Here is a 25,477-nt window from a genome sequence, read left to right as displayed (position 1 = left end):
GGGGGGGGGGTAAAAATCCTCCAACACCCTCCATTGTCTTCGCCAATTTATATGCAGTACTAACCAACTGTAAAACTAGTTGAGTCTGTCGGATTCTGCATAAAAGCTTGTTCTGAATATTACACTTAATTAGGGAATGAGACAATGCCAAAACAAGACCATTGTACTGATGGCAGATGCATGTGGCTCACCGTTTGTCATTGAGCCAGGAATCTAGTCTGTGCACTCTTTATTCAGCTGGTTGCAAATTGAAAAAGGGGTGACGCTCACGACGTAAAAGGAATGTTGTCAAGAGGTCTACTAGAACATCGATTGAACACACGTGCACACCCACACAAAACAGCATGTGAAATGTGAATTTGAGGGGCTTCCATTCAAATTCGACCAGTGGGACTACAGACAGAGCAGGTCTAAACTGTAAAGTGCGGCTGTAGGGTGCACAATACCACTGGTGACAGCGCGTGTACACACACACACACACACACACACACACACACACACACACACACACACACACACACACACACACACACACACACACACACGCACACACACACACACGCACACACAGACACACAGACACACACACACGGAGGGCCAAGCCTCCTGATGGGGTGGGGGAGACAATGTGGAAGGGTGAAAGGGAAACAGAAGAGGCAAGGGAAGGAAAACAGAGACAAATGCATAGCATGGACAGAAAAGCAGCGATTATCGAGCTAGACTCTTAGTTAAGGGGTACTGTGAGGGGCATTTGGGGAGGAAACTCGCTTCACACAGGGTAAGGGTGATCACAGCACGCAGATTTCTCAGTAGCACCCGTTTCTTACTCTAGGTTGTATGGAATGCCGCTATAAATAATGACAGAAAAATGAAACAAATATCAGCATGGTCACGTTAGTAATTAATGTTGGTCTGTCAAGGTTAAAACATCAACACAACTTACAATTAAGCATTGTACACCGTCGTCGAGTCACGCTCTACACTTGCAATGTTTCCCCCAAAAATTGGCAGTTGAAGTTGGTTGTGAAACAGAAAAAAATATTTTGAGTGCAGTAAAAAAGTAAGAATTAGCCATAAGCTAGCGGTTGATATTAGCATCATGTGATTGGAAAGAATTTACGTATGTTCCGGATTTAACATTTACACTGTGACAAGAGTGAAAAATACCCGCAAACCTTACAAAACATACTTATTTTGGTCCAGTATACGTCAGGCGTGTTCATTAGAACACTGGCTCTGGGACAGTATTTTGTACGTGTGTCAGCACAGATCAAAAGGGGGTGGAAGGATGGCTTGACTTTTTTTTTTTTCCCTCCCTAGCAGAGCACATACAAGTGGACAAAATTGGTGGCAGCCCACTGTCAATTAAATAAAAAATAATGACAAAAGAAAGAAAGACAAAAAGACTAAATGACAATTTAAGTAAAATTAACCACTGACAATCAAATATTGCTTTTGAAATGTGATTAAACAGAATTACATTACGTTTCAAAGAAACAAACACATGGGGCAGGCTTGGACAAAAATGATAGCTCCCCCATAGAAGATTGAAAATAATTTGACTTCATATGTTCAACCAAGGCCTGTCCTCTAACATCACAGGTGCCTCCAAATAATGTAATAAGTCAGTCGGCCCACTTAAAGGGTGACAAGTAGGAATGGTGCTGTCTTGGTGACATGGTGGGCGTCACACTTAACATGCACTGGTGGAAGCGAAGGAGAGAGTTGTCTCAAGAGAAGAAAATTATCGACAAGCATGTTAAAGATAAAGGCTTTGAGACTATCTCCAAGCAGCTTGATGTTCCTCTGACCACAGTTGCAGACCTTCTGAACTGGTGCCAACCTTCCTGGGCGTGGCCACAGGAGGAAAATTGATGACAAATTTGAGGTAGGGATAACAGAATAGCCCTGAAGAGCATCCAAATAAATTAAGCATGCACTCCAAGGTCTAGGTTCAACAGTGTCAGATCACACCATCCGTCTTTGAAACACAATTCATAGGAGACAACCCAAGAGGACACAACTCGGTCTATTCTGTAATTTCACCTGAAAGCAGAATATTGCTAAAGTTTATCGAATAGTTGGGTTTGTCTGGACTTCATCAAAAGAAAAAGGAGGATGTGCAATTTGTGCCCATGTTGTGATCTATTAATCGCACACAACATAGCACAGCCACCTTATGCTGTGTTTTCTATGCTATTGTTAATTTATTATATTTATTCTACAAATATATTGCTAATGCTATATTTTATATTGCAATTTTATTGAACTGTGTACAGTTCTTTCTGAAACATTTATTTTGTGCAATGAAACATTTTGGGTTTTTTTTTTTCTTCCACCCCAATTTTGCTGCTGTGGACTGCAAATTTCCACAGTGTGGGACAAATAAAGGTTATCTCATCTTATCTTATCTTATCTAATGGGCTGATATTCTCTTTGAACCCTGTAAAGCACTTTTTGAGTTCTTTCTGTAAGAAGTGCATCATAAGTAATGACCAACTATTCATTCAGGTTAATGAGGTCTGGGGAATATTTGAGGGGTCACGACCTAGAAAATCGCACTGAAATCAGAACATAATCTGCATACCCACATTTCCCAAACTCTGCAGTTATATTATTTTTTTGGAACGTAGCGCTGAACCATTTCAGAGGGGGAATGTGTGCTTGCACTTATATGCCCGTGCATGCGCGCCTGTGCCATGTCACACTTTCCCTACAAGGGTAAAACAGGAATAACTAGAGCTGGGAGATTCATTTCAAGCCATGAGCTCATGAGAGCCGAGCCGTCAGATTACACCACTGCATTGCCACCATTGATGGGATTTGTTGCCCAGCAGCTGCAAGGACACCAACACACTGTTAAAATTCACTACATCTCATGGAGGGATGGGAAAAAAATATTTGAGGAACTCAACATGTTCGGGATGTAGCTGCTCTGTATATTTGCGAGTTCAGCTACGAGGTTTAAGGCACGGTGGTACATGGTTGAGAGAAACACCACTGGCTTGATTACACAATGCAAGCCGGTGACATCGCGACTCCCACGTGCATGTCACTCCAAGGCCGCCTGTGTCGTTCAGCAACTTGATCATGAGCCTGTTTATACATTACATACTGACAACCGCTGCTCTTTCTTAAACATTGGGTGTAGATCCCCCTCATAAGATGCTCAGCCACATCTTATTTCAAATTTATGAAATACAGAATAGCGAGTTCTATTCCTCCAAAGCTGCTCCATTCCCTCAAATGTAAGCAGGTTTATGACAATATTGGCTGGGAAGCAAACACAAGTGGCCGACAGAGCCAGATCAATGGAAAACAAACAAACTTGAGCTGCAAGCAGCTATAAAGTACGTCTTGTTACATGTCCCTCCAACTCTTGGTAGATATTGGTAAAATGTTCAACCGAGGCTGTTTCGTTAAAAATTGTTGAGGGTGCAACTAAGCTATTTGGATTTTTTTTTTGTTTTTTTAACTGCAAAATGAACTCATGAAAGAGTGATTACTTGGCCAAGAGTGTCATGTGTGTGAAAAGTTTCAAATGTTTTCATGTCATTTTTCTTGGCGAACAAGTGCGTCACCATGGCAACAATGTTGAATGAAATAACATTTTTTGTTGATCTTTTTGAAACATACAATCGGGGCTGGTTCATTAAAAAATTCCAAGGGTCGCGACTGAGTCATTTTGTAACAACGGCACAATTTCCCACAGTTTCAAGACAAGCGGATACAATCTCTCTGTGTTTTGGGGTTTTTTTTTGTGAACTTTGTTTGAACTTTTAAAAGGCCAAAAATGGATCCAAATTCATAGGAAAGTGGCAAACTTTCTGTTAGCTTTAGCATATGGCTCAATGGGCTGTTAGATATACCTCCAAAATTTCATCGATCTTCATGACATACGTACAACCAGGGCTGCTCTGCCTCAAAAAAATTGTACGGGGCCTTGTCAAATGCGTGCCCTGGCAACAGCTTTTCACACAAATCCACAAACTTCGTGTTGCAACTACATGAAATAATAACAACAAAAATTATAATAATTCTAATAATCATAATAATAATAGTAATAATAATACTTTTGACAAGAACAATAGAGACCTCGCAACAATCATTGCTCGGGGCCTAAAAAAATCAGCAAGGGCTACCATCCCTCTAATAATGCTACAAGCAAGGTCATATTTCAAGAGTAGTTGATACATGCTCTCAGTCTTGTAAGCTATAATATGTAACCCATTACATGCCGAAGTAAATGGTCAACAGTCAAGGTGTTCAGTAATCAGACCCTCAACGCGAGTGTGACATAAATGGGGAAAAAAAAATCATAAAAAAACATTAATAAAAAATAAAGTCATCCCCATTCATCGGTCTCTCCTGTTCTCTTCAGTTGCCTCCATGCGGCTGATGCTAAAAAATGACAATGTAATTTCTGCTCCATTTATTTCCCATGCCGTGGCCAAGCGTTCTAATTCATTGGTTGAGTCCGTGCAGACTCCCCGCCCTTGCCTCCCATGCTGAGCTAATATTGTACTTAAATCTCATGCTCCGATTGTCCTGGACCAATCCTGTATAGTACAATTTGAAAGGCCGCGTAATTATAATGGCACCCTGTGTCCACACAGATCACCCTTTGAACTGCTCAAATGTTTACAGCGGAAGAGGGCCAAATATAAAACAACCCCATCTCTAACCCACCAGCCAGGCATGCGCACTGTACTGAAGACAGTCGACACACATATGACCACAAGTAGTGCAGTGACCTCTCAACCCAGAAATAATTGTACTACTTTCTGTGACCTTTCTATTCATATGTTAAGCACACTAGCATACAGGTACTATCCAACGCACACCCACACACTCTTTCAAAATATACAGTAATCAATTCATTTTAATAATTACATCGTTTAATAATGAAAACACAAAAGTAATTAACACACCTTGATGGCTTGGTGAAGTGTGATTGGTTGACTGTTGGAAGCCCGGGCCAATGAGGTTCGCCTGTCTGTGATTGGTGGACCGATCTATATTGTCCTGCTGATGGAGACAAAAATCAGGGCAGAAAGGCAAAGTTAGATCAAAAGGGATTTCATTAAGACAGTGAAACACTCAACAGCGGCCTGCATCTTTCAGAAAACATCAGCCATAATTAAAATATGCTTTAAAAACAAAGTATATCAGAGTATTAGGGATATAATGATGAACAGATCATACTTGGTACTTTGCAAAGTACAAAGCCACAGATTAACAAGACTAAAACGGTAGTGTAGTTACAAAAAAAAAACAGGCAGACTATTTGATAATGGAAATAGTTATTAAAATTACTTAATTGATATATTTCATTTGACGTAAAATACCCGAAAAAAGTAACAAAGCAGAACTTCAATCTCTCTTATTTTTTTGGTCATGTTACAGCTCTTCTCAGTTTCTTTTTTTCTCCAAATGTTCCTTTTTTTTCTTTGCAGCACACCCTTAATATCTCTGTACTATTGAGTCTATGATCACACATGGTCTTTTTGTTCCTGTCTGCCACTATCAAATGTACAAGTGCAAGGTGCAACTGAATAATGCACAATCGATCCACTTCATTTAAGAGAACTGTCCTCTGGCAAGTCCAAATAGTGCCAATATACAGGGAAATCATCAAAATCATTCACAAAATCTGTTGATGGGAACACAGGCTTTATGAAAAAATATATAAAGATAGGTAAAACGACAAATCAATATAGTATGTCAAGAAAAACAATCCAAAACATGTATAGGTACTCACAGAAACTTTGGATCATCGAACAATATTTTGTTCGGTAAATACATTCCAAGCATTTCAAACACTGCTTCATCTCAGACACTGAATGTGAACAAGTATTATTTATTTCTTGAAGCACGACTGAAATACAGGATGAAGGAAAGAATTTATGGACTTAATTTGGATTTGTTTTTAATATAACCACACCAGGGAGAGCCCCATTGATTGGGAATGCATTTACTGTTTAGACAGGACCTAACAAGAGAAGGAACGGAATGTCCCTGGACTGAAGGCTGATGATGGCAGAGACCGTCTGCCTTCCAAAGCACACCTCCTCCAAAACTACAGCTTCGTAAATGCAAGCCTGTCAATTTCTGCTGGTCCCAATGAGAGAATAAATGGAACATTTCCACAAGACAATATAGCCCATGAGATAATTAAGACCCCCAGTCATGTTTTTAATCACAATGAAGCAGACTCAGGTCGTACAAGTCTTAGAAGGCAAACGCTATTATTAGTCAGTCTGCCGGCTTCTGGTAAGGTGCCACAGTATAAAGTACAGTGTATCCTTATTCAAAGAATCAGGCTCCTTTGACCTATGCTTTGTCCCTGTGGAATGCACGCAGAGTACAAGATCCCATTGCTCACAGAAGGACTTGAATATTTTTGGACAGACTTTATGTTGTACTTCCTTGCGGTGGACTTCACGTTACATTTCAAGTAATGTTGAATTGAGACGAATATTACTTAATGAGCAATGAATAGAATGCAGGAGAATGGGTCCAAGTGGGTCTCTTTGTGACAGTCTGCTTCTTCCTTGACATTCACACCATGTAGTTTGTGGTGTAAAAAATATATACAGTCTAATATACTGTATTTGTAGCCTAGAAATCCGAAAAAGGGTCAGAGTTTTTTCGTTGCAGCACATCATAAGGGTCACCACGCCTGTATAACAAAGTTGTTCGCAGCCCGCAAGGTGGCGCTCACAGCCCACACTTGGGCCCCAAGGTTAAGAATCACAGGTATCAGTGAAATACTGAGATCAAGCCCTGAGTACTGCATATTTGCTAATTTAAGAGTATATCTTCGACTCCATGGGTTTCCCACACTTGAAAATGGAGGGATTTGAAATTTTGGTATGGATTCAGGATGTCACTCTGTTTGTGGATTTATTGTCCAGAAACAAGAAGGTGAAAAACCGGTAGGCTCTTTGATCTTTGCCTTTTTCCCCATGCGTTTGAGTTCAATGATTCGGTATGCAATTTTACTGTCCTGCTACGATTAGCTGCTCTGCAAAGACACTGAACAAAGTTCATACGGGGGAAAAAAAAAACAGAAATGGGCTTTCAACAATAGTTTAATTGCTGACTAAAGGGAGGGTGTCGATCAACATTTGTGTTCTCAACACTCGCTCACCCTTCATACCTTGTTTCGACATCAAAAGGCCTCCTTGAAGTGCTTCAGTATCAACAAATACACGACACAAGATCTTTCTGCCTGCCCTCCAGGGTGTCTGGTTATTTAAAAAAAAAAAATGGAGGAAGAACACCATAAATGCCAGTAAGGAAAAGAGCAAATGTCGTCCTTTCAGGCTGGTTTACCTCCAGCCATCCAGCGTTGGGATTGGACTGCAAGAGCCATCTTTGCACTCACAACCATTAATGAGAAAAGAACTCCTGGCCGTCTTCGCCGTGTTCGAGCAACATCACCGAACAACCCGACCGTAGCCAATCATTTGTCTCAACTTTAAGCTCCGTTGGTCAGACTGAAAGTATCGTAATGAGACTAGCATCATCGTGATGTAAAATGATAATGAAAGTCAACGGTGCCTCACCCAAATTGCGAGTCCAAATAGTCGAAATCACCATTATCGACACACACTGCCTGTCGGTCCAGCTACCAGACTGTGACTGATTCCTTACCCTGCCATCCAAGCAGCTCTACAACAATGTTTGCCCGGTGATGCTAAAGCACAAATTCTAAAAGTGAGTGCATTCAACTCATGGTTCAACTCCACTGAGCAAAACTAACGACTCTTTCGCACCATATACTGGGCTTTCGTGTAGCTCTTGTCTTTAAACAAGTGTTTGCAATGTAAAGTAATAAAATTCAAGTGTAATGACAAGAAGTCATCGAACATGATTGTTAATCTTTAGTCCCAACTTATCATACTGTCGATCCATTTCTCAAGTCGAGGAAGCAGGGTGTGACATGAAGCCTTTTTGGATGGTGGCCCTGCACCTCGCACGTGTACATTTGATTGTGACAGACAGTAACAAAGAGGCCATGTGTGATCATACACTCGATAGTATAAGGAGATATTTAGGGTGTGCTGCAAAGAAAAAAACAACTTATGCTAGTTGTGGTGGCCCTGCCAGAACCAGCACTGGCCCGTCTTACTATACTTATTGAAATTCATAATTACACACAGGATGTTGGCCTCCCATTCCACGAAGCAGAAAATTGTTTGGCCAAAATGCACGCAAGTATGTAGCGTCAGTTGGCGATGAAGGCAGTCCCTTAAAAGAAATATCCATATTTGCCACTTCCAATTAAATAAATAGTGATTTCAAAGAATACTTAACATTTTGAATTTCTAAAACCAATCTAAAATGTTGTAAAGATGTTTTGCCACTTGTTTAAAAAGTGGTCCAGCCGTGCAAACGCCTGTTTCATGGTTGAAACACGATCCAATGTAAATGGCTCATGCTTTGTTTATTATAGGCTTTGTCTCTGCATTTCCATAAAAGTTATTGAGTTTGGATTCAAAAGTTGAAACATTTTGTATAAATGTATACAGAATCTGATCATTTATTTACACGGGCCTGTTGCCATCTTCTCAGTTATCTCCGCTCTTGAGAGTTTTGTTTTTGTTTTTTTTTTCCCCCCAGCTCAACTCAAGACGTTCCGAACTTGAATACAAGATATGCAAAACGGCTGCATCTCCCATTGTGCCCCACAGCGCTCTGTCAATTTTCACAGAGATATGGGGAGCGTGGGGGGGGGGGGGATGCAACAAATATATTTCATCGTTTTCAACCTCATTCAGTCATTTTAAACCCAACCTGAGAACGTGTTTGACAAGTCAAACCCATTAAAACCTCATACACACACTTATTTTAATTTGTATTGAAATTCCGAAAATATTTTTCTGTTGAATGACTTCAATGTACTAAGTTTATTTTCATTTTGGTCTGAAATTACTGGATAATGAGGTGGGATCAATTTCATAAACTGTCTGGGTTTTCCGATCTCATCTGCACAATTATGTCCTGTAGTCTGGTTATTATTTTGTTTTGTGGACTTTGAACAATATTGAATGAGGGGAAAACCCCTTAACTAAAAGCAAGAGAACATCTCACAATGACGGAACAATCAATCTCGCAATTTACCGGATAATTGGGATGATGCAGGAAGTAATCAGGACATCCAGCCACAGCCATGTTTTTGAGTTGTTCACTTCTTTTGTATAACCTATTCGGTTGGATCAGTCCAGCTGGAAGACGAACCTGCAGAAAAAAAAAATGTTCACATTAATTTGAGTATTAAAGAAAGAGACAAAGAAAGAAAAAGAAAGAAAGAAAGAAAAACAACAAGAACAAAGGGTGAAGCAGATAAAGTATAGTAAGACAAGTACACAAAACTAAAGTTTGAATTGCATTCAACGTAATGTAAAGGTGTCAAACTCAAGGCCCAGGGGCCAGATCTGACCTGCCACATGTGGCCTGCGACAGCAAATCAAACATGTCAAATTCCGTGACACTTGCTAAAACTCTATACCAAAATTTCAAATTCTCGGATGTAATAAATAAGATATTGTAAGCATTTTCTTGTCACCAAACCTCTCATTCCAATAACCTAAACAGGAGTTGAATAAACTGTTTTTCTTGACTTCTTTATAGAGTTTCGGTAACAGCAGCCTTCCAAGGGAAACGGTAGCTAAAATGTGGCCCGTGACAAAAATGGGTTTGACACCCCAGATGCAATGAGTCCTTACAAGACTTTAAAAGTTGCTTGCACTCTTTTAATCACCCCCGGAGAACTTGACTTTAGAAATAAAGTATCAATCAATCAATAGATTTTAATTTCTTAAAGTGGATATCCTACTTACATTTTGGTACTGCTACCACTGGGTAAACATCCCAGAATTCTAACCCAAAAATATACTGCAGGCACCTCTCCAGGTCTTAAGTTAGACCCCAGAGGTATATTTGGAGACAAGCTGCTTCAGGCTCAATACCATGAGTGCCGCTGATATGCTGCAGTTCATGACCCCTCTTGCTATTGCCAAAAATAAGGCCTGTCATTAATTAAAGCTAATTTTATCTTGTGTTTGCATTAGTGCTAGCGCGAATATGTGTGTGTTTCTTTTTATGAGGCTCTGCACATCTGGCCATGTATGGTATAAGTGTGTGTGTCGAAGAGGATGTTTACATGTGGCAGTGGATGCATGTGTAAAACAACCATTTTGAGCACTTTTATGCTATTTGAGAAGCTTTTTTTATGGGGTTGCACTTGACAACGTGAAGTTATTTACGCCCAGGTTGAATCATTAAAAATGCAAAATGGCAATCTTCCAATCAATTGGAACACAAAAACACCTGTGGATAATCAAGGATGAGGAAAATTTAATCTATGTCTATACTCTCAGTAACCCCCTTTTTTTAATAAAATGAAAAAAAAAAAACATCCTTGTCATTAGCCTCCAAATAGACAAAATGATGACACTTTGACCTGGCCTTCCCTGTAGTAGTTTTAAAGTCTCACAGAAATAGAACTCAATTAACAAAAACTGTCCAGCGTTTAGTGCGACTTGAAGTAGACTATCCTCAGTTTCCTGATTTTTTTTTCTATTCCTCCCTTCCAAGAAATCTAGAGAACATCGGGTTTTTTTAGAACATCCAAAATTGCTTGCAAATAATGATCAAACCATGAATGAAATCTAAACAAAGACCTTGGCAATGGTGTAGCCCCGACTGCTGAATGGGCTTCCTTGTAATGAGTGTGCATCAGTAGGTGTGTATGTGTGCGTTGCTGTGTAAATGCTTGTGTGGTCCGGCCAGCTGGCATGCAAGGACAGCTCGTCATTTACACATTATTTACAGACACACAGTTTACAACAAAAACAAAACAAATTAACATCCACCTAAACTCTCCAGGCGGTTCCTCATTAGGCGCCATGGATTTCTTGACGAGCTGGACTTGGACTGTATGTTTATTAGGAGTCAGAAGTTGCTTGGGATTGACGAAAATAAGCCTCGAAAGCAAACATTGGAGAACGAATAACAAATACAGATTTTCCATTGCACAGCATTGGCTCAGCTCGCTCAGCTCCAGTTGTCTGTTTTCCACTTTCAAATACTAATAAAGAAAATGCAAAAATCACAATGCATCTAATGCATCAGTCAGAAAGTTAAAGTATCCAGTGTGGATATAAATACCTTGGGGGGGGGGGGGCTAAAGTGTTGATCTCCCGTCACAGCACCTCTTTATGTCAAGCCATAGTGTGTTCAGCAGATGACAGAAGAAAATGGCCTCAGCGCTCAAATACTTTTGGAAGGGAGTGCAATATGAAAATGATTTGGAACACATGACTATGCTTATCAGTGACTCAGGTATTGAACACAAGCACACCTTTGCTGAACTTCTGCCAAAATCAAAGACATTCCAGTGCAGGGATTACAGCCTCTGTCTACCCTTTGATTTGATTGCTTCCAATTGAAAAGTGTACTTAAAACTGACCTCTGACCTTGACAGTGCAATGATCCCAATGCTGCTGGATCATATTGGAAAAAGAGACTGTGGTGTGGTGGTTCTAACCATCGGTAAGGTGATTGCATCTGGTTTAACTGAACTGATTTAAATTGAGAACAGCATCTTTAGTGCACCTACATTGCCTTCAAGGTGAATGTGCTGATACCTGCTTATAGCTCCAAATGTCTCTAGCTATAACATGGCAAGGTGATAAGCTCTGAAGAGAGAAGCCAGAGGCTAAGTCTAGGATCATCACACATCTCCCCTATTTTAAGTAAAGCCCAATTAAAACTCTCTGAACTCATTTCTTACAGGGAGAGGAAGTGAATCAAAGTCTCACTTAAATAAGGATGAAACATGGGCGCAAGGATGAAATTGTCACCCGTCTTGGTGACACACTCTAAAATTGCTTTTGTTTCTGTCATTCACTTATTTGTACTTGTTCATATTAATTTCATCACTGCGAGCCCATTTTCACAAGTCACTGTCTCATTAAAATATCACAATCATTAATATAATGAATTGTTCATATTAGACATTTTATGCAAGTTGAGCCATTTACAGTTTTAATAAATTCAATGCTGCATAAAATTAGTTCGTATACAAGAATGCTGTTTTGTCTTTTGCAAACTTATCTATGGAAATGTCACACAATGGACTGTTTGGAAACTCAGTTAAAAATCATTTTGGTTAAACTGGTAATGAATTTTGCATGTAATTCAAGAGTAGCTTAACCAAAATCACGAGGCTCTGACCATCCTAATGTGTGATGTAAATTGTGGGCGATACTTCTCATCAAGGAGCACTGGGTAAGCGGGTGGAGCCTTTGGTCAGACAGACATCTTTGTAAATAGCTAACTGGAAATTATATTGTTGCGAATGTGCATTAAATAAGCATAGTACACAAACCTTTGTTTGACTAGATTATTTTGAAGGCACTTATCAAACACCACAGCACCACCCGGTCCACCACCACAAGGAAAATTTTCATCCGAGGGCAAACTGAATAAATATATGAAAAATAAACGTGGGGTATGAGTTGAAGCAACGTTTATTCTTGTGATTAAGCTGATCATACCACATTTTATGCCCAATTGATTCAGAAAAGTACGAAATTATAAAGGGTTCACGTATATCATGTCCCATCGTATTTTTTAATGCCACCATTACTTACTTAAGGCAATACTTCCACCAATCATAAATAATAGCTTATAGCTAGTTTCCGCCCCTCATTTGTGCCCAATAAAAACTCCCAGAGAGGAAAAGCCTTAAACTTAACCATGAATATAGAGGCCCAAGCTAAGGGCCCACATGAGTTTCTCAGCCCAATTGTTGGTCAAGGTTGCCTGTCCTGTCAACCTGTCCTTTTTTTTTTAAATCCATTTATATTTTAGTCCCCAGATTTCTTTAGCTCAGAAGAGAAACTAACAAGCTATTTGGGCAAATATTGAAGCACCGACAAGTGAAGTTTTCGTCACTTAAGTCATTCAAATGGAAGAAGAACAAATATTAGGGAAACAGTACCTGATTCACGAGGTAAAAACAAAGAAAAGAACGGTGAATTACCACTCAAATGATATCTCTTTTGCGATAACAACAGCCCTTTTTGTTGCTTTGGGATAACGCCTCTGCATGCACTGGAGGTTTTATTGTTATAAACTGAAAAAACAGCTCCAACTCAGCTGTGCAGCTGTGTCAACTTCTCTCTTTGTGTATATAATTGCAAAATGTGTTCATCTTACTCAACTTGCCTCCAGTTGATTGGACTGGACACAGCTGAACACTGGGCTGTTCAACTCTGCTCAGTCATCTTTGGAATGCACGGAACACATTTTTTCCATATCGGGTACTGGGTGTAAAAGTATGTGCGATACAGCAACCCCCCATTTCCCCTCCCTCGAGCTGCCGCAGATATAACACACACACACACACACACACACACACACACACACACACACACACACACACACATATAGGGACAACAAGGCATTATTCACCTTCAAGAACTGATCATGGAAGAAAATGAAGAGTCCCTTTGGGAAGGTCGTCTCGTTTTGTGTTCTATTCCAGTGAATGCAGACAAAAGAAGTTTATCCTGCAAACCAGACATTTGCGGTTCAGAAACAACAGTGACTACCCGACAAAGGAAAACAATACGAAGGCACTGTCACCTTGAGCTTACTTGCTAGGTGATGATTAATTTTAATGGAATGAAAAAGTGTCATCTTTTGAACTGGCAAATCATATTACCTTTCTGCCACTCTCGGTGGAAATTTGGGAAATCCTCACTCCATTGGCTTAAGATCATTGAGGGACTAGAGTACGCTGTGCTTGAAACGGGCAGTTTCCTAATCATTTAATGCCCATAGTCACTCAGTCTCAGTGTAACAATTCCATTGTAAGCCAGACAGTATTATGAGTTGTATTTGAGCTTGTCTTGTCAAGTTAGTTTTTGTTTTTACTCAACATTGCATAAGCACAGACAAGACTGGGGATGGATGTCTGTCGACGAATGCACTGTCATCACCTATATTTACACACACATGCAAATGCCTAAGTGGATGAAACTATACAATGAGCTACAGGTAACGTTGCTCTACCAAGAGGTAAATTTAAATTTTCCAGTTTTATCATTCATCCATCTTCTAATCCGCTGTTCCTTACAAGGGTCGCGTGCGTGCTGGAGCCTATCCCAGCTGTCTTCGGGCATTAGGCAGGGTACACCCTGAACTGGTTGCCAGCCAATCGTCGGGCATACACAAACAACCATTCACACTCACAATCACACCTAAGGAAAATTGAGAGCATTCAATCAACCTACCGAGCATGTTTTTGGGAATGTGGAAGGAAATTGGATTACCCAGAGAAAATCCACACAGGCATGGGGGAGAACATGCAACCTCCACGCAGGAAGGCTCGGGGCCGGATTCAAACCCACGACTACTGCGCTATGCGGCAGATGCGCTATCCAGTCTTCCACCGTGCCATCCGGTAGTATCATCTATTCAATCAAAATTACCGTATTTTCTGGACTATAAATCGCAGTTTTTTTCATAGTTTGGCCGGGGGTGCGACTTATACTCTGGAACGACTTATGTGTGAAATAATTAACACATTCTATCATTTGAGGTGTTATTTTCACATTAAACCACAAGATGTGGCTCTAGGCTTGTGTTGATGCTTTCCACATTGACAAAAAAAAAAAAAAAAAAAAACTACGATGACTGACGTCAGCGAAGTAGAAGAGGAAGCACCGCCTCTTCTACCTCCGAAGTTGGCAGAGTTGCTTAAAAGTGACACCGAGGATGATTTGGAGTGACACTGATGGTTTGGTAAACTTGTTAGCATGATCATTATGCTACAGTTATGTGAATAACTCTTAATATGTTACGCGAACATACCGGGCACATTCTCAGTTCATTGTTTTTGCGTCATGTAACGTTGTAGCATATCGTACTCTTATTCAGCCTGTTGTTTTATTTTTATTTGCCTTCAAAGATGACATGTCTGTTTTTGGTGTTGGATTTTATCACATAAATTTCCCCACAAAATGCGACTTATATACTCCAGTGTGACTTATGTATGTTTTTTTGTTCTTTATTATGCATTTTATGGTGGGTGCGACTTATACTCAGGAGCGACTTATAGTCCGGAAAATACGGTAGATGTCCAGCTGCTATTAGTACACAAAACAAGAATATGGTCCAAATAAAACCAGGACCTATGTTCTATGCAAAAACAAACTTTAAACTATGGATATATATATATATATATATATATATATATATATATATATATGTTGTACAGTATATTGATTTCCAAGGTCCAGTCCTGAAGAGTTCATTCATGAAAACATTTTGATAAGTTTAGATTTCTTTCGGGAAATTGATGAGATGGAAAAGGCCTCGACAGACTCACATCAACCCGAGTCCAGGCAACTAATTCCCACTATTAACCCACACATCACCAATTTGCCACACCACTAACTCCCTTTTCTCCAAAATCCTACCCCATTCCCCATGGTTGACCTCCTCCCCTAGCCCAAATCTTGCAGCTCTTTAGGCCAGAACACAAACATACCCTTAATTCAAAAAATGGCACAGATCCAAGTCAAAGTGTGCAGTCTTTTCTACAGCCCACTGAAATTAATGTACTGACCGTCCCACAACCCCAAGAGGGGGTAGGTCAATTATTGCAATGTTTATGTTTAAACTAGATCGACACTTCCAATGAAAATATTGGAGGGTGACTCTGGGAGTTATCCAAACTTTCTATAGCAACATGACCTGTAGGACCATGATAAATGGGTGATGAGACTACTGTACATGTGAACAGCTTAATTGCCTGTAATGTATTGTGTTCCTCTGATTACCATCAGTCGAAAGGGCCATCTTGAACACTGTACACAGTTTACAATGAACTTGATTGCATCACTTAAAAACTGTGCACACTACAGCTGAACATGCATGGCTCAATATGCATTTTACTGTAATGAGATGTGAAACTGAAATGAGACTTTTCATTCCAGTAATCAACATGTCAGCAGAGTGTGCGTTACAGACGAGTTTGCTGGTGCGAGTGTGGATGCATGTGTGTGGGCTGCCTGTTATTCGTTCTGCAATGCAACAGAGCAAGTTGAACAGAGCATCTCTGTATTCTGGTTTAATCAGCAGATTAGATGGCAGTCACTCCTCACTGGATGTGCTTGTTACACATGTTGATTAGTCATTAATTGGCAGCTTTCATTATTTGAGCGCAGCAGCGTAAAGTGGGGCTATAAGAGAGGGCCTGATGTCATGCCGGGGGAGGCTGAATAGCATCAGTCAATGAGAGAAAGGTCTTTTGGAATCCTAATTGGATGAGGATTTATGGAGAACCAGTCTTATGCAATGAGCAAAATGAGTACTTTGGCCTAGGGTGCAATACTGTAGTATTGTAAGATGGAGATATTGATGACCTCAAATGTTTAGCTGGCTTCCATTTATGTGCCCTTATTGACCCATGCACAAAAGGTTAAAATACAGTTCAATCTCCATTTTAGCATCATCCAAACTGCAAGTGGCACCATCAACACCAACAAGTCATTTTAACATTTGAAGTAAAAAAAAAAAAACATCTATATAGAGGCCAGAGATATGTGGCCAATATAAAGGAATGGGAACCGGATTCATTTTATGCTCTTATAAATGCTAAAAAAAAAAAAAACCACAAAAACAAGGACAGGCATACATCTGGTTCCGACGTACAATATTGTTCTCTCTCATCACCGGGTATGTATGGCAAGTACCGTATTTTTCACACTAAAAGGCGCACTGGATTATGTGGCGCACCTTGAATGAATGGCTTATTTTGTATTTTTTTTTCATATATTGGACGCACCGGATTATAAAACGCAATCTACAATGCATTCACTAGATGATAAATTCTGTAGGGGGGCTATAGAATTTATTTTGTGGTTTCCTTGATTTTCTGTTTTGATGCATTATTTTCAATTTTCTTAATTTCATTCAAGTAATCGTTAATTTACGTTTTTTCGGAGGCGGTCATGAACGCCTATCGAGTCGAACGGAAGAAGAGATGGCACGGAGACAGACAAAGTACGTACCTGTATTTGTTGAGACTGTGAAAACCATTAATAAAGTGTGCGTTTTAAAAAACCAAACCACAGCTCTCCTTTTTTCTGAGCTGCAACAAAAACTTATTGAATAAAGCAGCGACAGTTCACTGAACCAACAGCAAGTTATAACATTGACTCATTCACGTTGAACTCTCTTGCTGCTATTCTATTTCCGTGTTCTATTGCATGTCTCCAGCAAGGAGCCATTTTGGGGTCGACATATTACCGTAATGACCATACACAAGGCACACCGGATTTTAAGGCGCGCTGTGAGCTTTTAAGAAAATGGAAGACTTTTAGGTGCGCCTTTTAGTGAGGAAAATACGGTACAGTATTGTGCAAAAGGCTTGGACCACCCAGTTAGTTGGTATGGTAGCAAAGCTATGGTGACCTTTTTGAGTAGCTGTAAAAAGTTTACACACCCCATTTTAAATGCCTTGGTTAAATGCCAGGTTCCCCACCATTAATCTGATTTGTAGCCGATACAACTCAAACATGTTTTTAGAGAGGGGGAAGAAAAAAAAAGAGATAATGTGATTGCATAACAGTGCCCAACCTTTACAAGTGAGAATGTGGCTGTGTTTTTAAAATTAAAACAATCACATTGAAACTCATGTTAAATGTGAGTCAGGACACACCTGCCACAATTTAAAGCGCCTCTGATTAACTCCAAAAGAAGTTCTAATGTGAGCTTTTGCTGATATTTTATTTTACTTTCCAACAGAAGCCAGAAGGCTTTGAGCTAACACTGTTTGCTATTTGGAACTGCTAATAATTCTCTTCAGTTTGATAAAGGCCCCACTTCCAGCTGAAGCCAAACAGTCCCAAAGCATGATGCTGTCACCACCATGCTTCACTACAGGTGTCGTGTTCTTTTGGTGAGCAGAGTTGTGTTTGAGCCAAACATATGTACCTTTTTGAGTAATGGCCAAAAAGATCGACATTGGTTTGATTGAACTACAACACATTTTCCCACGTGCAATTGGGAGATTTCAATTGTTTTTTGCCAAAATGTAGCCTGTTTCAGATGTTTTTCTTAAAAGACAAGGCTTCCATCTTGACACCCTACCCAATAGCCCAGTCATAACAAGAGGATGTGAAACTGTTGTCACAAATACTAAACAGCCAGGACTTGCCAGAAAATCCTGAAACTCCTTCGATGTTGCTGTTGGCCTCTTGGTGGCGTTGACAAGTTTTCTTCTTGCCTTTTCACCAATTTTGTTTGGACGTCTGGCTGTTACTGGCTGTGCCATATACAGTGGTACCTCTACTTACGAATGTCTCTTCATATGAAATTTTCAAGTAACAAAACGCCTCAACAGAAAAATATTGCCTCTTGTTACGAAAGAAATTTCAAGATATGAAACCTAAAAATACAGTATGGGTTGCTACTTGCAGCTCTGAGTTTCCTGAATGCAACATACTTATAGCTGCTCTGCCACTGGCTACTACCGAGCATCATCCTGGCATACCATTGGCTCATAGACCGTATGGGTCTATGAGTGTAGATAGATAGATAGACAGATAGGACGGATGTGTGTCTATGCAGTGTCCTCGTCATTCGCCCCTCGGCCCATGAGGCATTCCGATAGTTTTACATGAATGTGAATCATCCAGAAAAAAAGTGTTCACCAGTCCGGCGATCGCTTACTATGCTGATGTTTGTCTTGGACATTTTCGAAGGATTGTTAAAAGCCGACAAAGGCAAACGTCCTTGGATCAGTTCTTTCCAAAAGGCTGGGCAAAAAACAATTTTGAGAGAGAACATGAACTAAAGAGGGCAAAAAACGATATTCTAATCCAAACTGCACTAGCACACCTTTTTGCGACAGTACATCGACGTATTTGACATGAATATCGAGATATGAAATTGTGTGCCCCACCCTTGTATTTCATGTGCCGCCTTCAAGACTGTGGTGGTCTGGCAACGGGTCTGTTAAGAGACAGTATTGGAATTGGCAGACAAATGGACAGAGCGACAAAGGTGAACTGACAAGTCTGTAAACACACATATGTGGAAGAGATATTTCATCAGGCATCACTGTACAGCCAGAATACATGACCCACCTGCACCATAGGTCCATTAGGTGTTTAGTTACCTGTGAAATTTAGGTACCGGTAATACTCTTGCCTCGAAAGCAGTCTCTAGTTACAGCCATATTTAGACCCAAACCAGACAGTGAGAAACCTGATCTAATGCACATTCTTGAGGTTAGACAAGCAAAGATCTGCTTTTTATAGATCCTTGTGATACTCTTAGAAATAATCCTTGCAGAGCAGAACAAAATTATGTGTCACTTATCACGTGGTTTTGACGGTGAGTGCTCAAATTTGAATCGTTAACTTGTATTTAAAGTCCTCTGTAAAGCAAGAAAATATATACCTTTGAAATTTGATATACACAGAGTGTCGATATCAGGCCTACGAAATTTGAAAGATCAAAAAAAACCATGGCCAAGTATTAAAAAGAAGGCCTCAAACTTGAAAAATCAAGCTCTTGTCTCCTTTCAAATGCTGTCATCGTGTTCGTTAAATGCGCTGAAACCACGCCCCACTCAACTGTCAATCAAATACCACGACAACAACCTCAGATATAGTTGCTCGACAAAGCGGCATATTTCTGAATCCTACACATCCCGACATCTTTGAACCAGCATAGCTAGAATCCAGTTCTGAGCCAGCAGCCACTCACCGGCCTTTGAATCAACCTTGTTGATCTCAGTCTGCAGCAGAATGGTATTTTTTTTTCCTCCCGTTTATAAGTTAGCAATATGTATTAGTTGAGTACAATGTAATGTTAGCCATGGGCGGCTATGAATAAACACCGATTCGAAGGCGATCAAGTTCTTATATAGTGCGGGAGGGGGAGAGTCATACTGGTTGCCCAACTGGTACATCACTGGGCGGCTGTTTTAGGAACAGAGAAATAGTGAAAAAATGTTTAATGCTATATCTAATCTCCACAATGAAACAATCCTCCAAATGTATTGTTTTTTTTTAGTATGTTTAAACATATCCGAAACAAAGTAGCCTGGCAGACGAGCGTTTCTTTTCTTCACAACGGTGAAATATTTGTCAAATGAACTCAGGAAAGACATTTTCTACGAGGCAGACACAAGAGTCTGATGATGCAACTTAGGCCTAAAATGTAGCCAACAAACATGCAGCAGCGGATTGCATTTTGACCCCCAGACAGTCCACCTGAGCATTTGACTCCAGAAAAAAAGAGTTGCTTTTAGATCCACTTAGTTGACGTACATAAACTGTGTTGTGCGAGTCCCCGGGCAGGCATTGGGTTAATGGTGTCATTACATCAGGGAGGGGGGTATGAACAATGTATAAGCCTAGACTAACTAGTGCTGAATGACTGCTGGCTGACGCAAGACCCAATGGAATGCTGCCTAGAGCACAGGAACAAGCTCTTATAGCTCCAATACCAGTTAATAGGATATCCTCCCCACTTTTATGATGTGGTTAAGTAGATTCACATAAGGAAGAACAAGAGTAGTACTCACACTTTTACCTTTGTCCCAAAAGACAAGATCCAATGTAAAATACGTGTCCTATTTTCCCTTCTAACACATTGCTGGTCTCGCTGCGACCAAGCAGACATTTTCTTTGCCAGCAATTTGCAATGCAATTTTCTGACGTTCATAGGATTTATCAAGACAAAACACTCACGTTTTGAATGCTGGGGTAAGAATAGTATACTTTGCACGGGTTATAATTATGAGCAATATGTGCAGTCAGCAGCCTTTTGGCAGCCTGTAGTCTTGCAGAGTTCATGCCCCGTCATGTCTGTGCTTACTGAGCACTGACTTGAAACAGAAGGCCTGGTGTGAAGGGGGTGAGCGCAAACCACAAATTGAGCTGCCGCCTTGCGCGGAGGGATGGGACCGCAACCTAACTGAACTAAAGGAGGAATTAATGGGCAGAGGCAGGGAGAGAAATCCTCTTTGGTTTGGGACGTGGAAGTGTTCCAAAAAAGTGTATGAAGAAACATGAAGTTTTTGCCAGCAGTCAGCTGATCAGACACTTCATTCAGTTCGGTTACCTATCCATCTCTCGGGCTGCTTTGATGTCAAGGTTCTTAACCGCTCTCAACCTGTGACCTGCATTTTCCTGCATCCTAAATTTGCAGGCCACTTTAATGGAAGTTAAGAACAATCAAGAAAATTGTCATTTTGAACTAGCTGTCCGTGACCCAAGCTTTGGTCGGAGTCCAGCAGTTGAAATTTACCGCTTTTGGCTGGGGAAAAAAATATTAGGAGTTTTCAAATCTGAAAAGATTTTTCATCTTTGGAAGACCCCACACATGAAGATTAATTTAAAAAAAATAATCAATAAAAATCATGCATTTGACAGTTGTGGTCGTTATCTGTAATGGAAGATCGGAGAACACCGATCACCGCACACAAAGATTTTCTTCCACCGCCTTCTGTCCTCAGAGGCACATATATCTCACATGGTCACATGTGATTTCTCAAAATGGAACCCCCTTTTATATTAAAAAAAATAAAATAAAATAAATGACATTGGTTAAGACGTATTTAGCATTATTTACCGCTGCTTCATCGTTTGTCTTTTAGGGTACTTCTTTGACTGGCTACATTCACGTCACAGTCCGTGGAGTTAAACAGTTCAAGAGTAGTTGTCTTACGCACATGAAGACTTTTGGTAATAAATATTGAAGACGTACAATATTTAACATTGTCGGCCTGACTTGTTTTGGATCCTATATTTGGGACAAATCGACTCTTGACACATCTCACACATAAAGCTAATCTTAAAGGGCAAGCCAACCCCCAAATTTGCTTTACAGTAATGTGTTCAATTCGCCTCCACTAGTCTAAACACTGATAAATGTCACGTTTGTGGCATATGAATTGAGCAGAAATCCAGCTGCTTTTATCCATCTCAAGGGGCTGTCATTTTGCCACGTGCTGTTGACTGAAAATCAACATGACCAATCGTGGCTCACCTGTTTTCAGAAGCTGAGCCATGATTGGTTGTTACCTGAGCCCTGGGCAACTGTGATGTCATTTTTAGCCGAGCGCAAGTGGCAAAATGTCGCCCCCTGAGATGGACAAAAGCGGGTGGATTTTACTGGACAACTCGTATTCCACAAACACAATATTAATCGGAGTGCCGTTTTTAGACTAGTTGGACTGCATGGAACTTATTATTGTAAAGAAAATGTTGGGGTTGACTTGCTTTTTAAAAGACAATCTTATACCGTCCTTAGTCAAGAAGAGGCAAAATCGTGACAAACGCAGCCTGACTATCTTTACGTGTGTACGCAGCCTTAGTGTATCTTAAGCCCAGTTTCCCCCAAATAGTTCAGTTTGAGTCAATATCTGTTTGTTGGGGCTCCAGATGAAGTGGTAAGTTGTGATCCGTTTGTGAAGGGTGGAGCAAAAGACACTGCTGCCCAGTGGTTGTCCATGGCTGCCAACTGGTTGGGTGGTTCCAGGGATAAATACAGCATATAGAGTTGTATATCTTATAAAGTGGATCTGAAAATGAAATATTTTCCACAGGGGAAGTAAAAATATTCAACTGAGATGATGTGGTTCCACAAGTGTGCACAGCCTCTTAGAAATGGGGATATGCATTAAAAATTAACTAAACGCATTCAAACCGATGTTAAATGGGAGTCAGCACACACCGTCAGCTTTTAAGGTGAGGATGATTAACAAAAAAAAAAAAAAAAAAAAAAAAAAGAGTAGGCTTTCATTAACATTTTTTTCGACTTCTCAAAGAAAACCTGAAATTTTGTGGTTAAAATTTGGCACTGTTTATATTCCCTTCACGTTGACGAAGGCCTCAGTTTCAACTGAAGATGAAACTGCAAGAACTTGCCGGAAATTTCTGAAGCTCTGACGTTAGTGTCAGCCTTTTGGCAGCCACCCACACCAATTTTCTTCTCGTCTTTCATCAACTTTGGAGGGATATCCGGTTCTTCGTACTGTCACGTTTGTTCGCCTATTTTCTCGCAATGTCAGTAAACAACATCTAAACTTCATATGGGATTAATAAGAGGTACTTTAAATGGTGGCAAGTGTGTGCCGACTCCCATTTAACATGGGTTTGTATGTGATTAATTATGAAAACAGCCCCATCCCTATTTAAGAGGGTGTGCACATTTATGCAGTCACATTTTCTCAGGTGGTTATTTTTAAATCCGCCCTCTAAAGGATTTTACTTATTCTTCCGCTGACGTTGTACAGGTTATAGGTCAACAATAAAGAAGGAAAAGGTTTTGGATGGATTTCTTGCGGTTATCATTTTAGATGTCACAAACAGGGGTGTGTCGACTTTATATATGTATAAAAGTATTAGTAAGTGAGTAAATATTTATATTTATAAAACGAAGATCCGCCATTGCTCTTGTTATGATGTTGTTCAAAAGCATAGGGGGCATTTACTAACAATGGTCCACTTTTACCCACTCTATAAAAAAGGTCGTCTCAGAATTATTAGATCCTGATCAAAAGTGAAAACACTACTTTTGTTCTACTCCGTTTGAGGTGAATCTTGCTGGTTGGTTATTTGTGAAGTGATGATTGAATTGCGTTTTGTGTGGGTGTCTGAGGCCTTTAGTAGCTTACATCAAGCTTCTGAACAACAAAGAAAGACTGCTGTGACTGTGAGGTTTGGTTTTTTTTTTTCCTTCAGTTGGCTGACTTCAACCAAGTATTTGAAAACAAAGTTTCTAGAGCTATGTATTATTTTAGAAGAATATTGCAAATTTACGGTAAATGCATGCATGCATACATTTTGTGCTATAATACGTCCAATGGCATGTTTTATCTAACAGAGAATTGCTCATGCGTCTGTTTATAACTGTCATGCTCTGTTTCTTTTTTAGAAAGGTAAATTGGCAATTACTGTATTTCAAAACTCAAATTAGCACAATGCTGTTGACGCAATAATACTATCATGTTATTTACAGCACGATGCTGTTGACGCAATAATACTATAATGTACCGGTAATTTACCTTTCCGAACAGGCCAATAGAACACGTGAAAATCTTTCTTTTCAAACGTGTTGGTTTTTTTTGTTTGTTTGTTTCTTTGTTTCTTTTACAATTACAACACAAAGATTTTTTGGCTTGATCTTGATTTTTTACAAATCTGCTTTTGACTGGTTACGTGCAATGATTCTGTTTTTTTTTTTTTTTTTTTAATGAATGAAGTGCCTAATTCCCTATCCGACACAGCTATACTGCTACACACCCCATGGGCCTGATTCTGGTTTACCTAATCCACACTGCACTGTCGCAAGCCAAACCTCTTCTTGGAAACATGGCTTCCATGAAACCCAAAACTGTAGTTATAGGCCATCCACTACAGTTCCATAGAAGTTGGAAAGTGCTGAGGCTACTACCGATTGCATGATTCATAAGATTAATTAATCAAATATTGGTTTTGGGATTGGTTTGGTCTAAATGCGATTTGTAAATGTGGTTGCTGTCTGAGTGGTGTCGAGACAGCTCTTACTGAGAGGTGTTTCTAATATAGGTTGGCTTACTCCATTTAGCTAAATGAGAGGGCCAGTGTGTAACTCATGACAAGTCAATCACTTGATAAAACTGCCAGCCTCCTTGGAGTCTTCAGTTTAACTGACGTTTCTCATTGAAAAAGTCTCGCGTGGGAAGAAGGAGCAAGCAAATTTGAGCTTTTCAGCAACATTTTGAAGTGAGCATAGGTAATCAAAACATTGGAAATGACACCGATGATGGATACATTCTTTGAAGAACAGACTCTCTCCATCCATCTTTTTCTGCCAACTAGTGTGACCAGTTTACCTCAAGGCACTGACAGTGTTATGAGACTAAGGCAACAGTGTTTTTCCACCCTAAACATTGCTGGTGCAATGTTCAGCTCTACTGTATATTCCTGTACACCAAGTTCACGAGGTGTATCTGAAAAGTTTCAGGATTGGTGTGACATAGGCCACATTTCAAGTTTTCCCCTTTGAAATAATCGTGATCATCTAGTTCAGGGGTCCCCAACCGCCGGTCCGCGGACCGGTACCGGTCCGCAGGGCATTTGGTACCGGGCCGCACAGAAAGAACTTGCCTTAATTCCGTTTTATTTATTTCGGAAGACGAAAGATGTTTTATTTTGAAAAATTACCGGATTCTCCGTTACATCCGTCTGTGTCATGCTTGACACACGTCAAGCCACGCTTCTCCGTCACGTGACTGATTACGCCAATAGCACTTTTGCTATTTCCGGGGGGGGGGGGGGGGGGGGGGGGGGGGGGGATTATGCAGCAACGGCGACGAAAACAAAATTACGAAGTAGACCACACACTTGAGGTGTCATTGTCTTCTATTACCCCGAAATGGGACCGTCTGGTT

The 25,477-nt window shown here is 40.2% G+C and overlaps 1 protein-coding gene across 4 annotated transcripts in view; it reads right to left on the bottom strand.

Annotated features, from left to right (window-relative positions):
* Positions 1-25,477, bottom strand: part of grb10b (growth factor receptor-bound protein 10b) — a 75,236-nt gene that overhangs the window by 47,948 nt on the left and 1,811 nt on the right. For 2 of the 4 annotated variants that reach the window (XM_019880036.1, XM_019880033.1), the window contains exons 2-3: positions 9,130-9,246; positions 4,932-5,028 (exon numbers count right to left, since the gene is read on the bottom strand). In XM_019880036.1, the coding sequence (XP_019735595.1) occupies positions 4,932-5,028; positions 9,130-9,180 (148 nt within the window). In that variant the 5' untranslated portion in view covers positions 9,181-9,246. Of the gene's footprint in view, positions 1-4,931; positions 5,029-9,129; positions 9,247-13,488; positions 13,587-25,477 lie in introns of all 4 variants that reach the window. The other 2 variants (XM_019880034.1, XM_019880035.1) reach the window with 2 other exon arrangements.

Source organism: Hippocampus comes, unplaced genomic scaffold (assembly GCF_001891065.2).
Source record: "Hippocampus comes isolate QL1 unplaced genomic scaffold, H_comes_QL1_v1.1 scaffold135, whole genome shotgun sequence".
Taxonomy (NCBI): domain Eukaryota; kingdom Metazoa; phylum Chordata; class Actinopteri; order Syngnathiformes; family Syngnathidae; genus Hippocampus; species Hippocampus comes.
The sequence above is the reverse complement of the archived record's forward strand: the minus strand, read 5'-3'. Positions and strand labels throughout refer to the sequence as shown.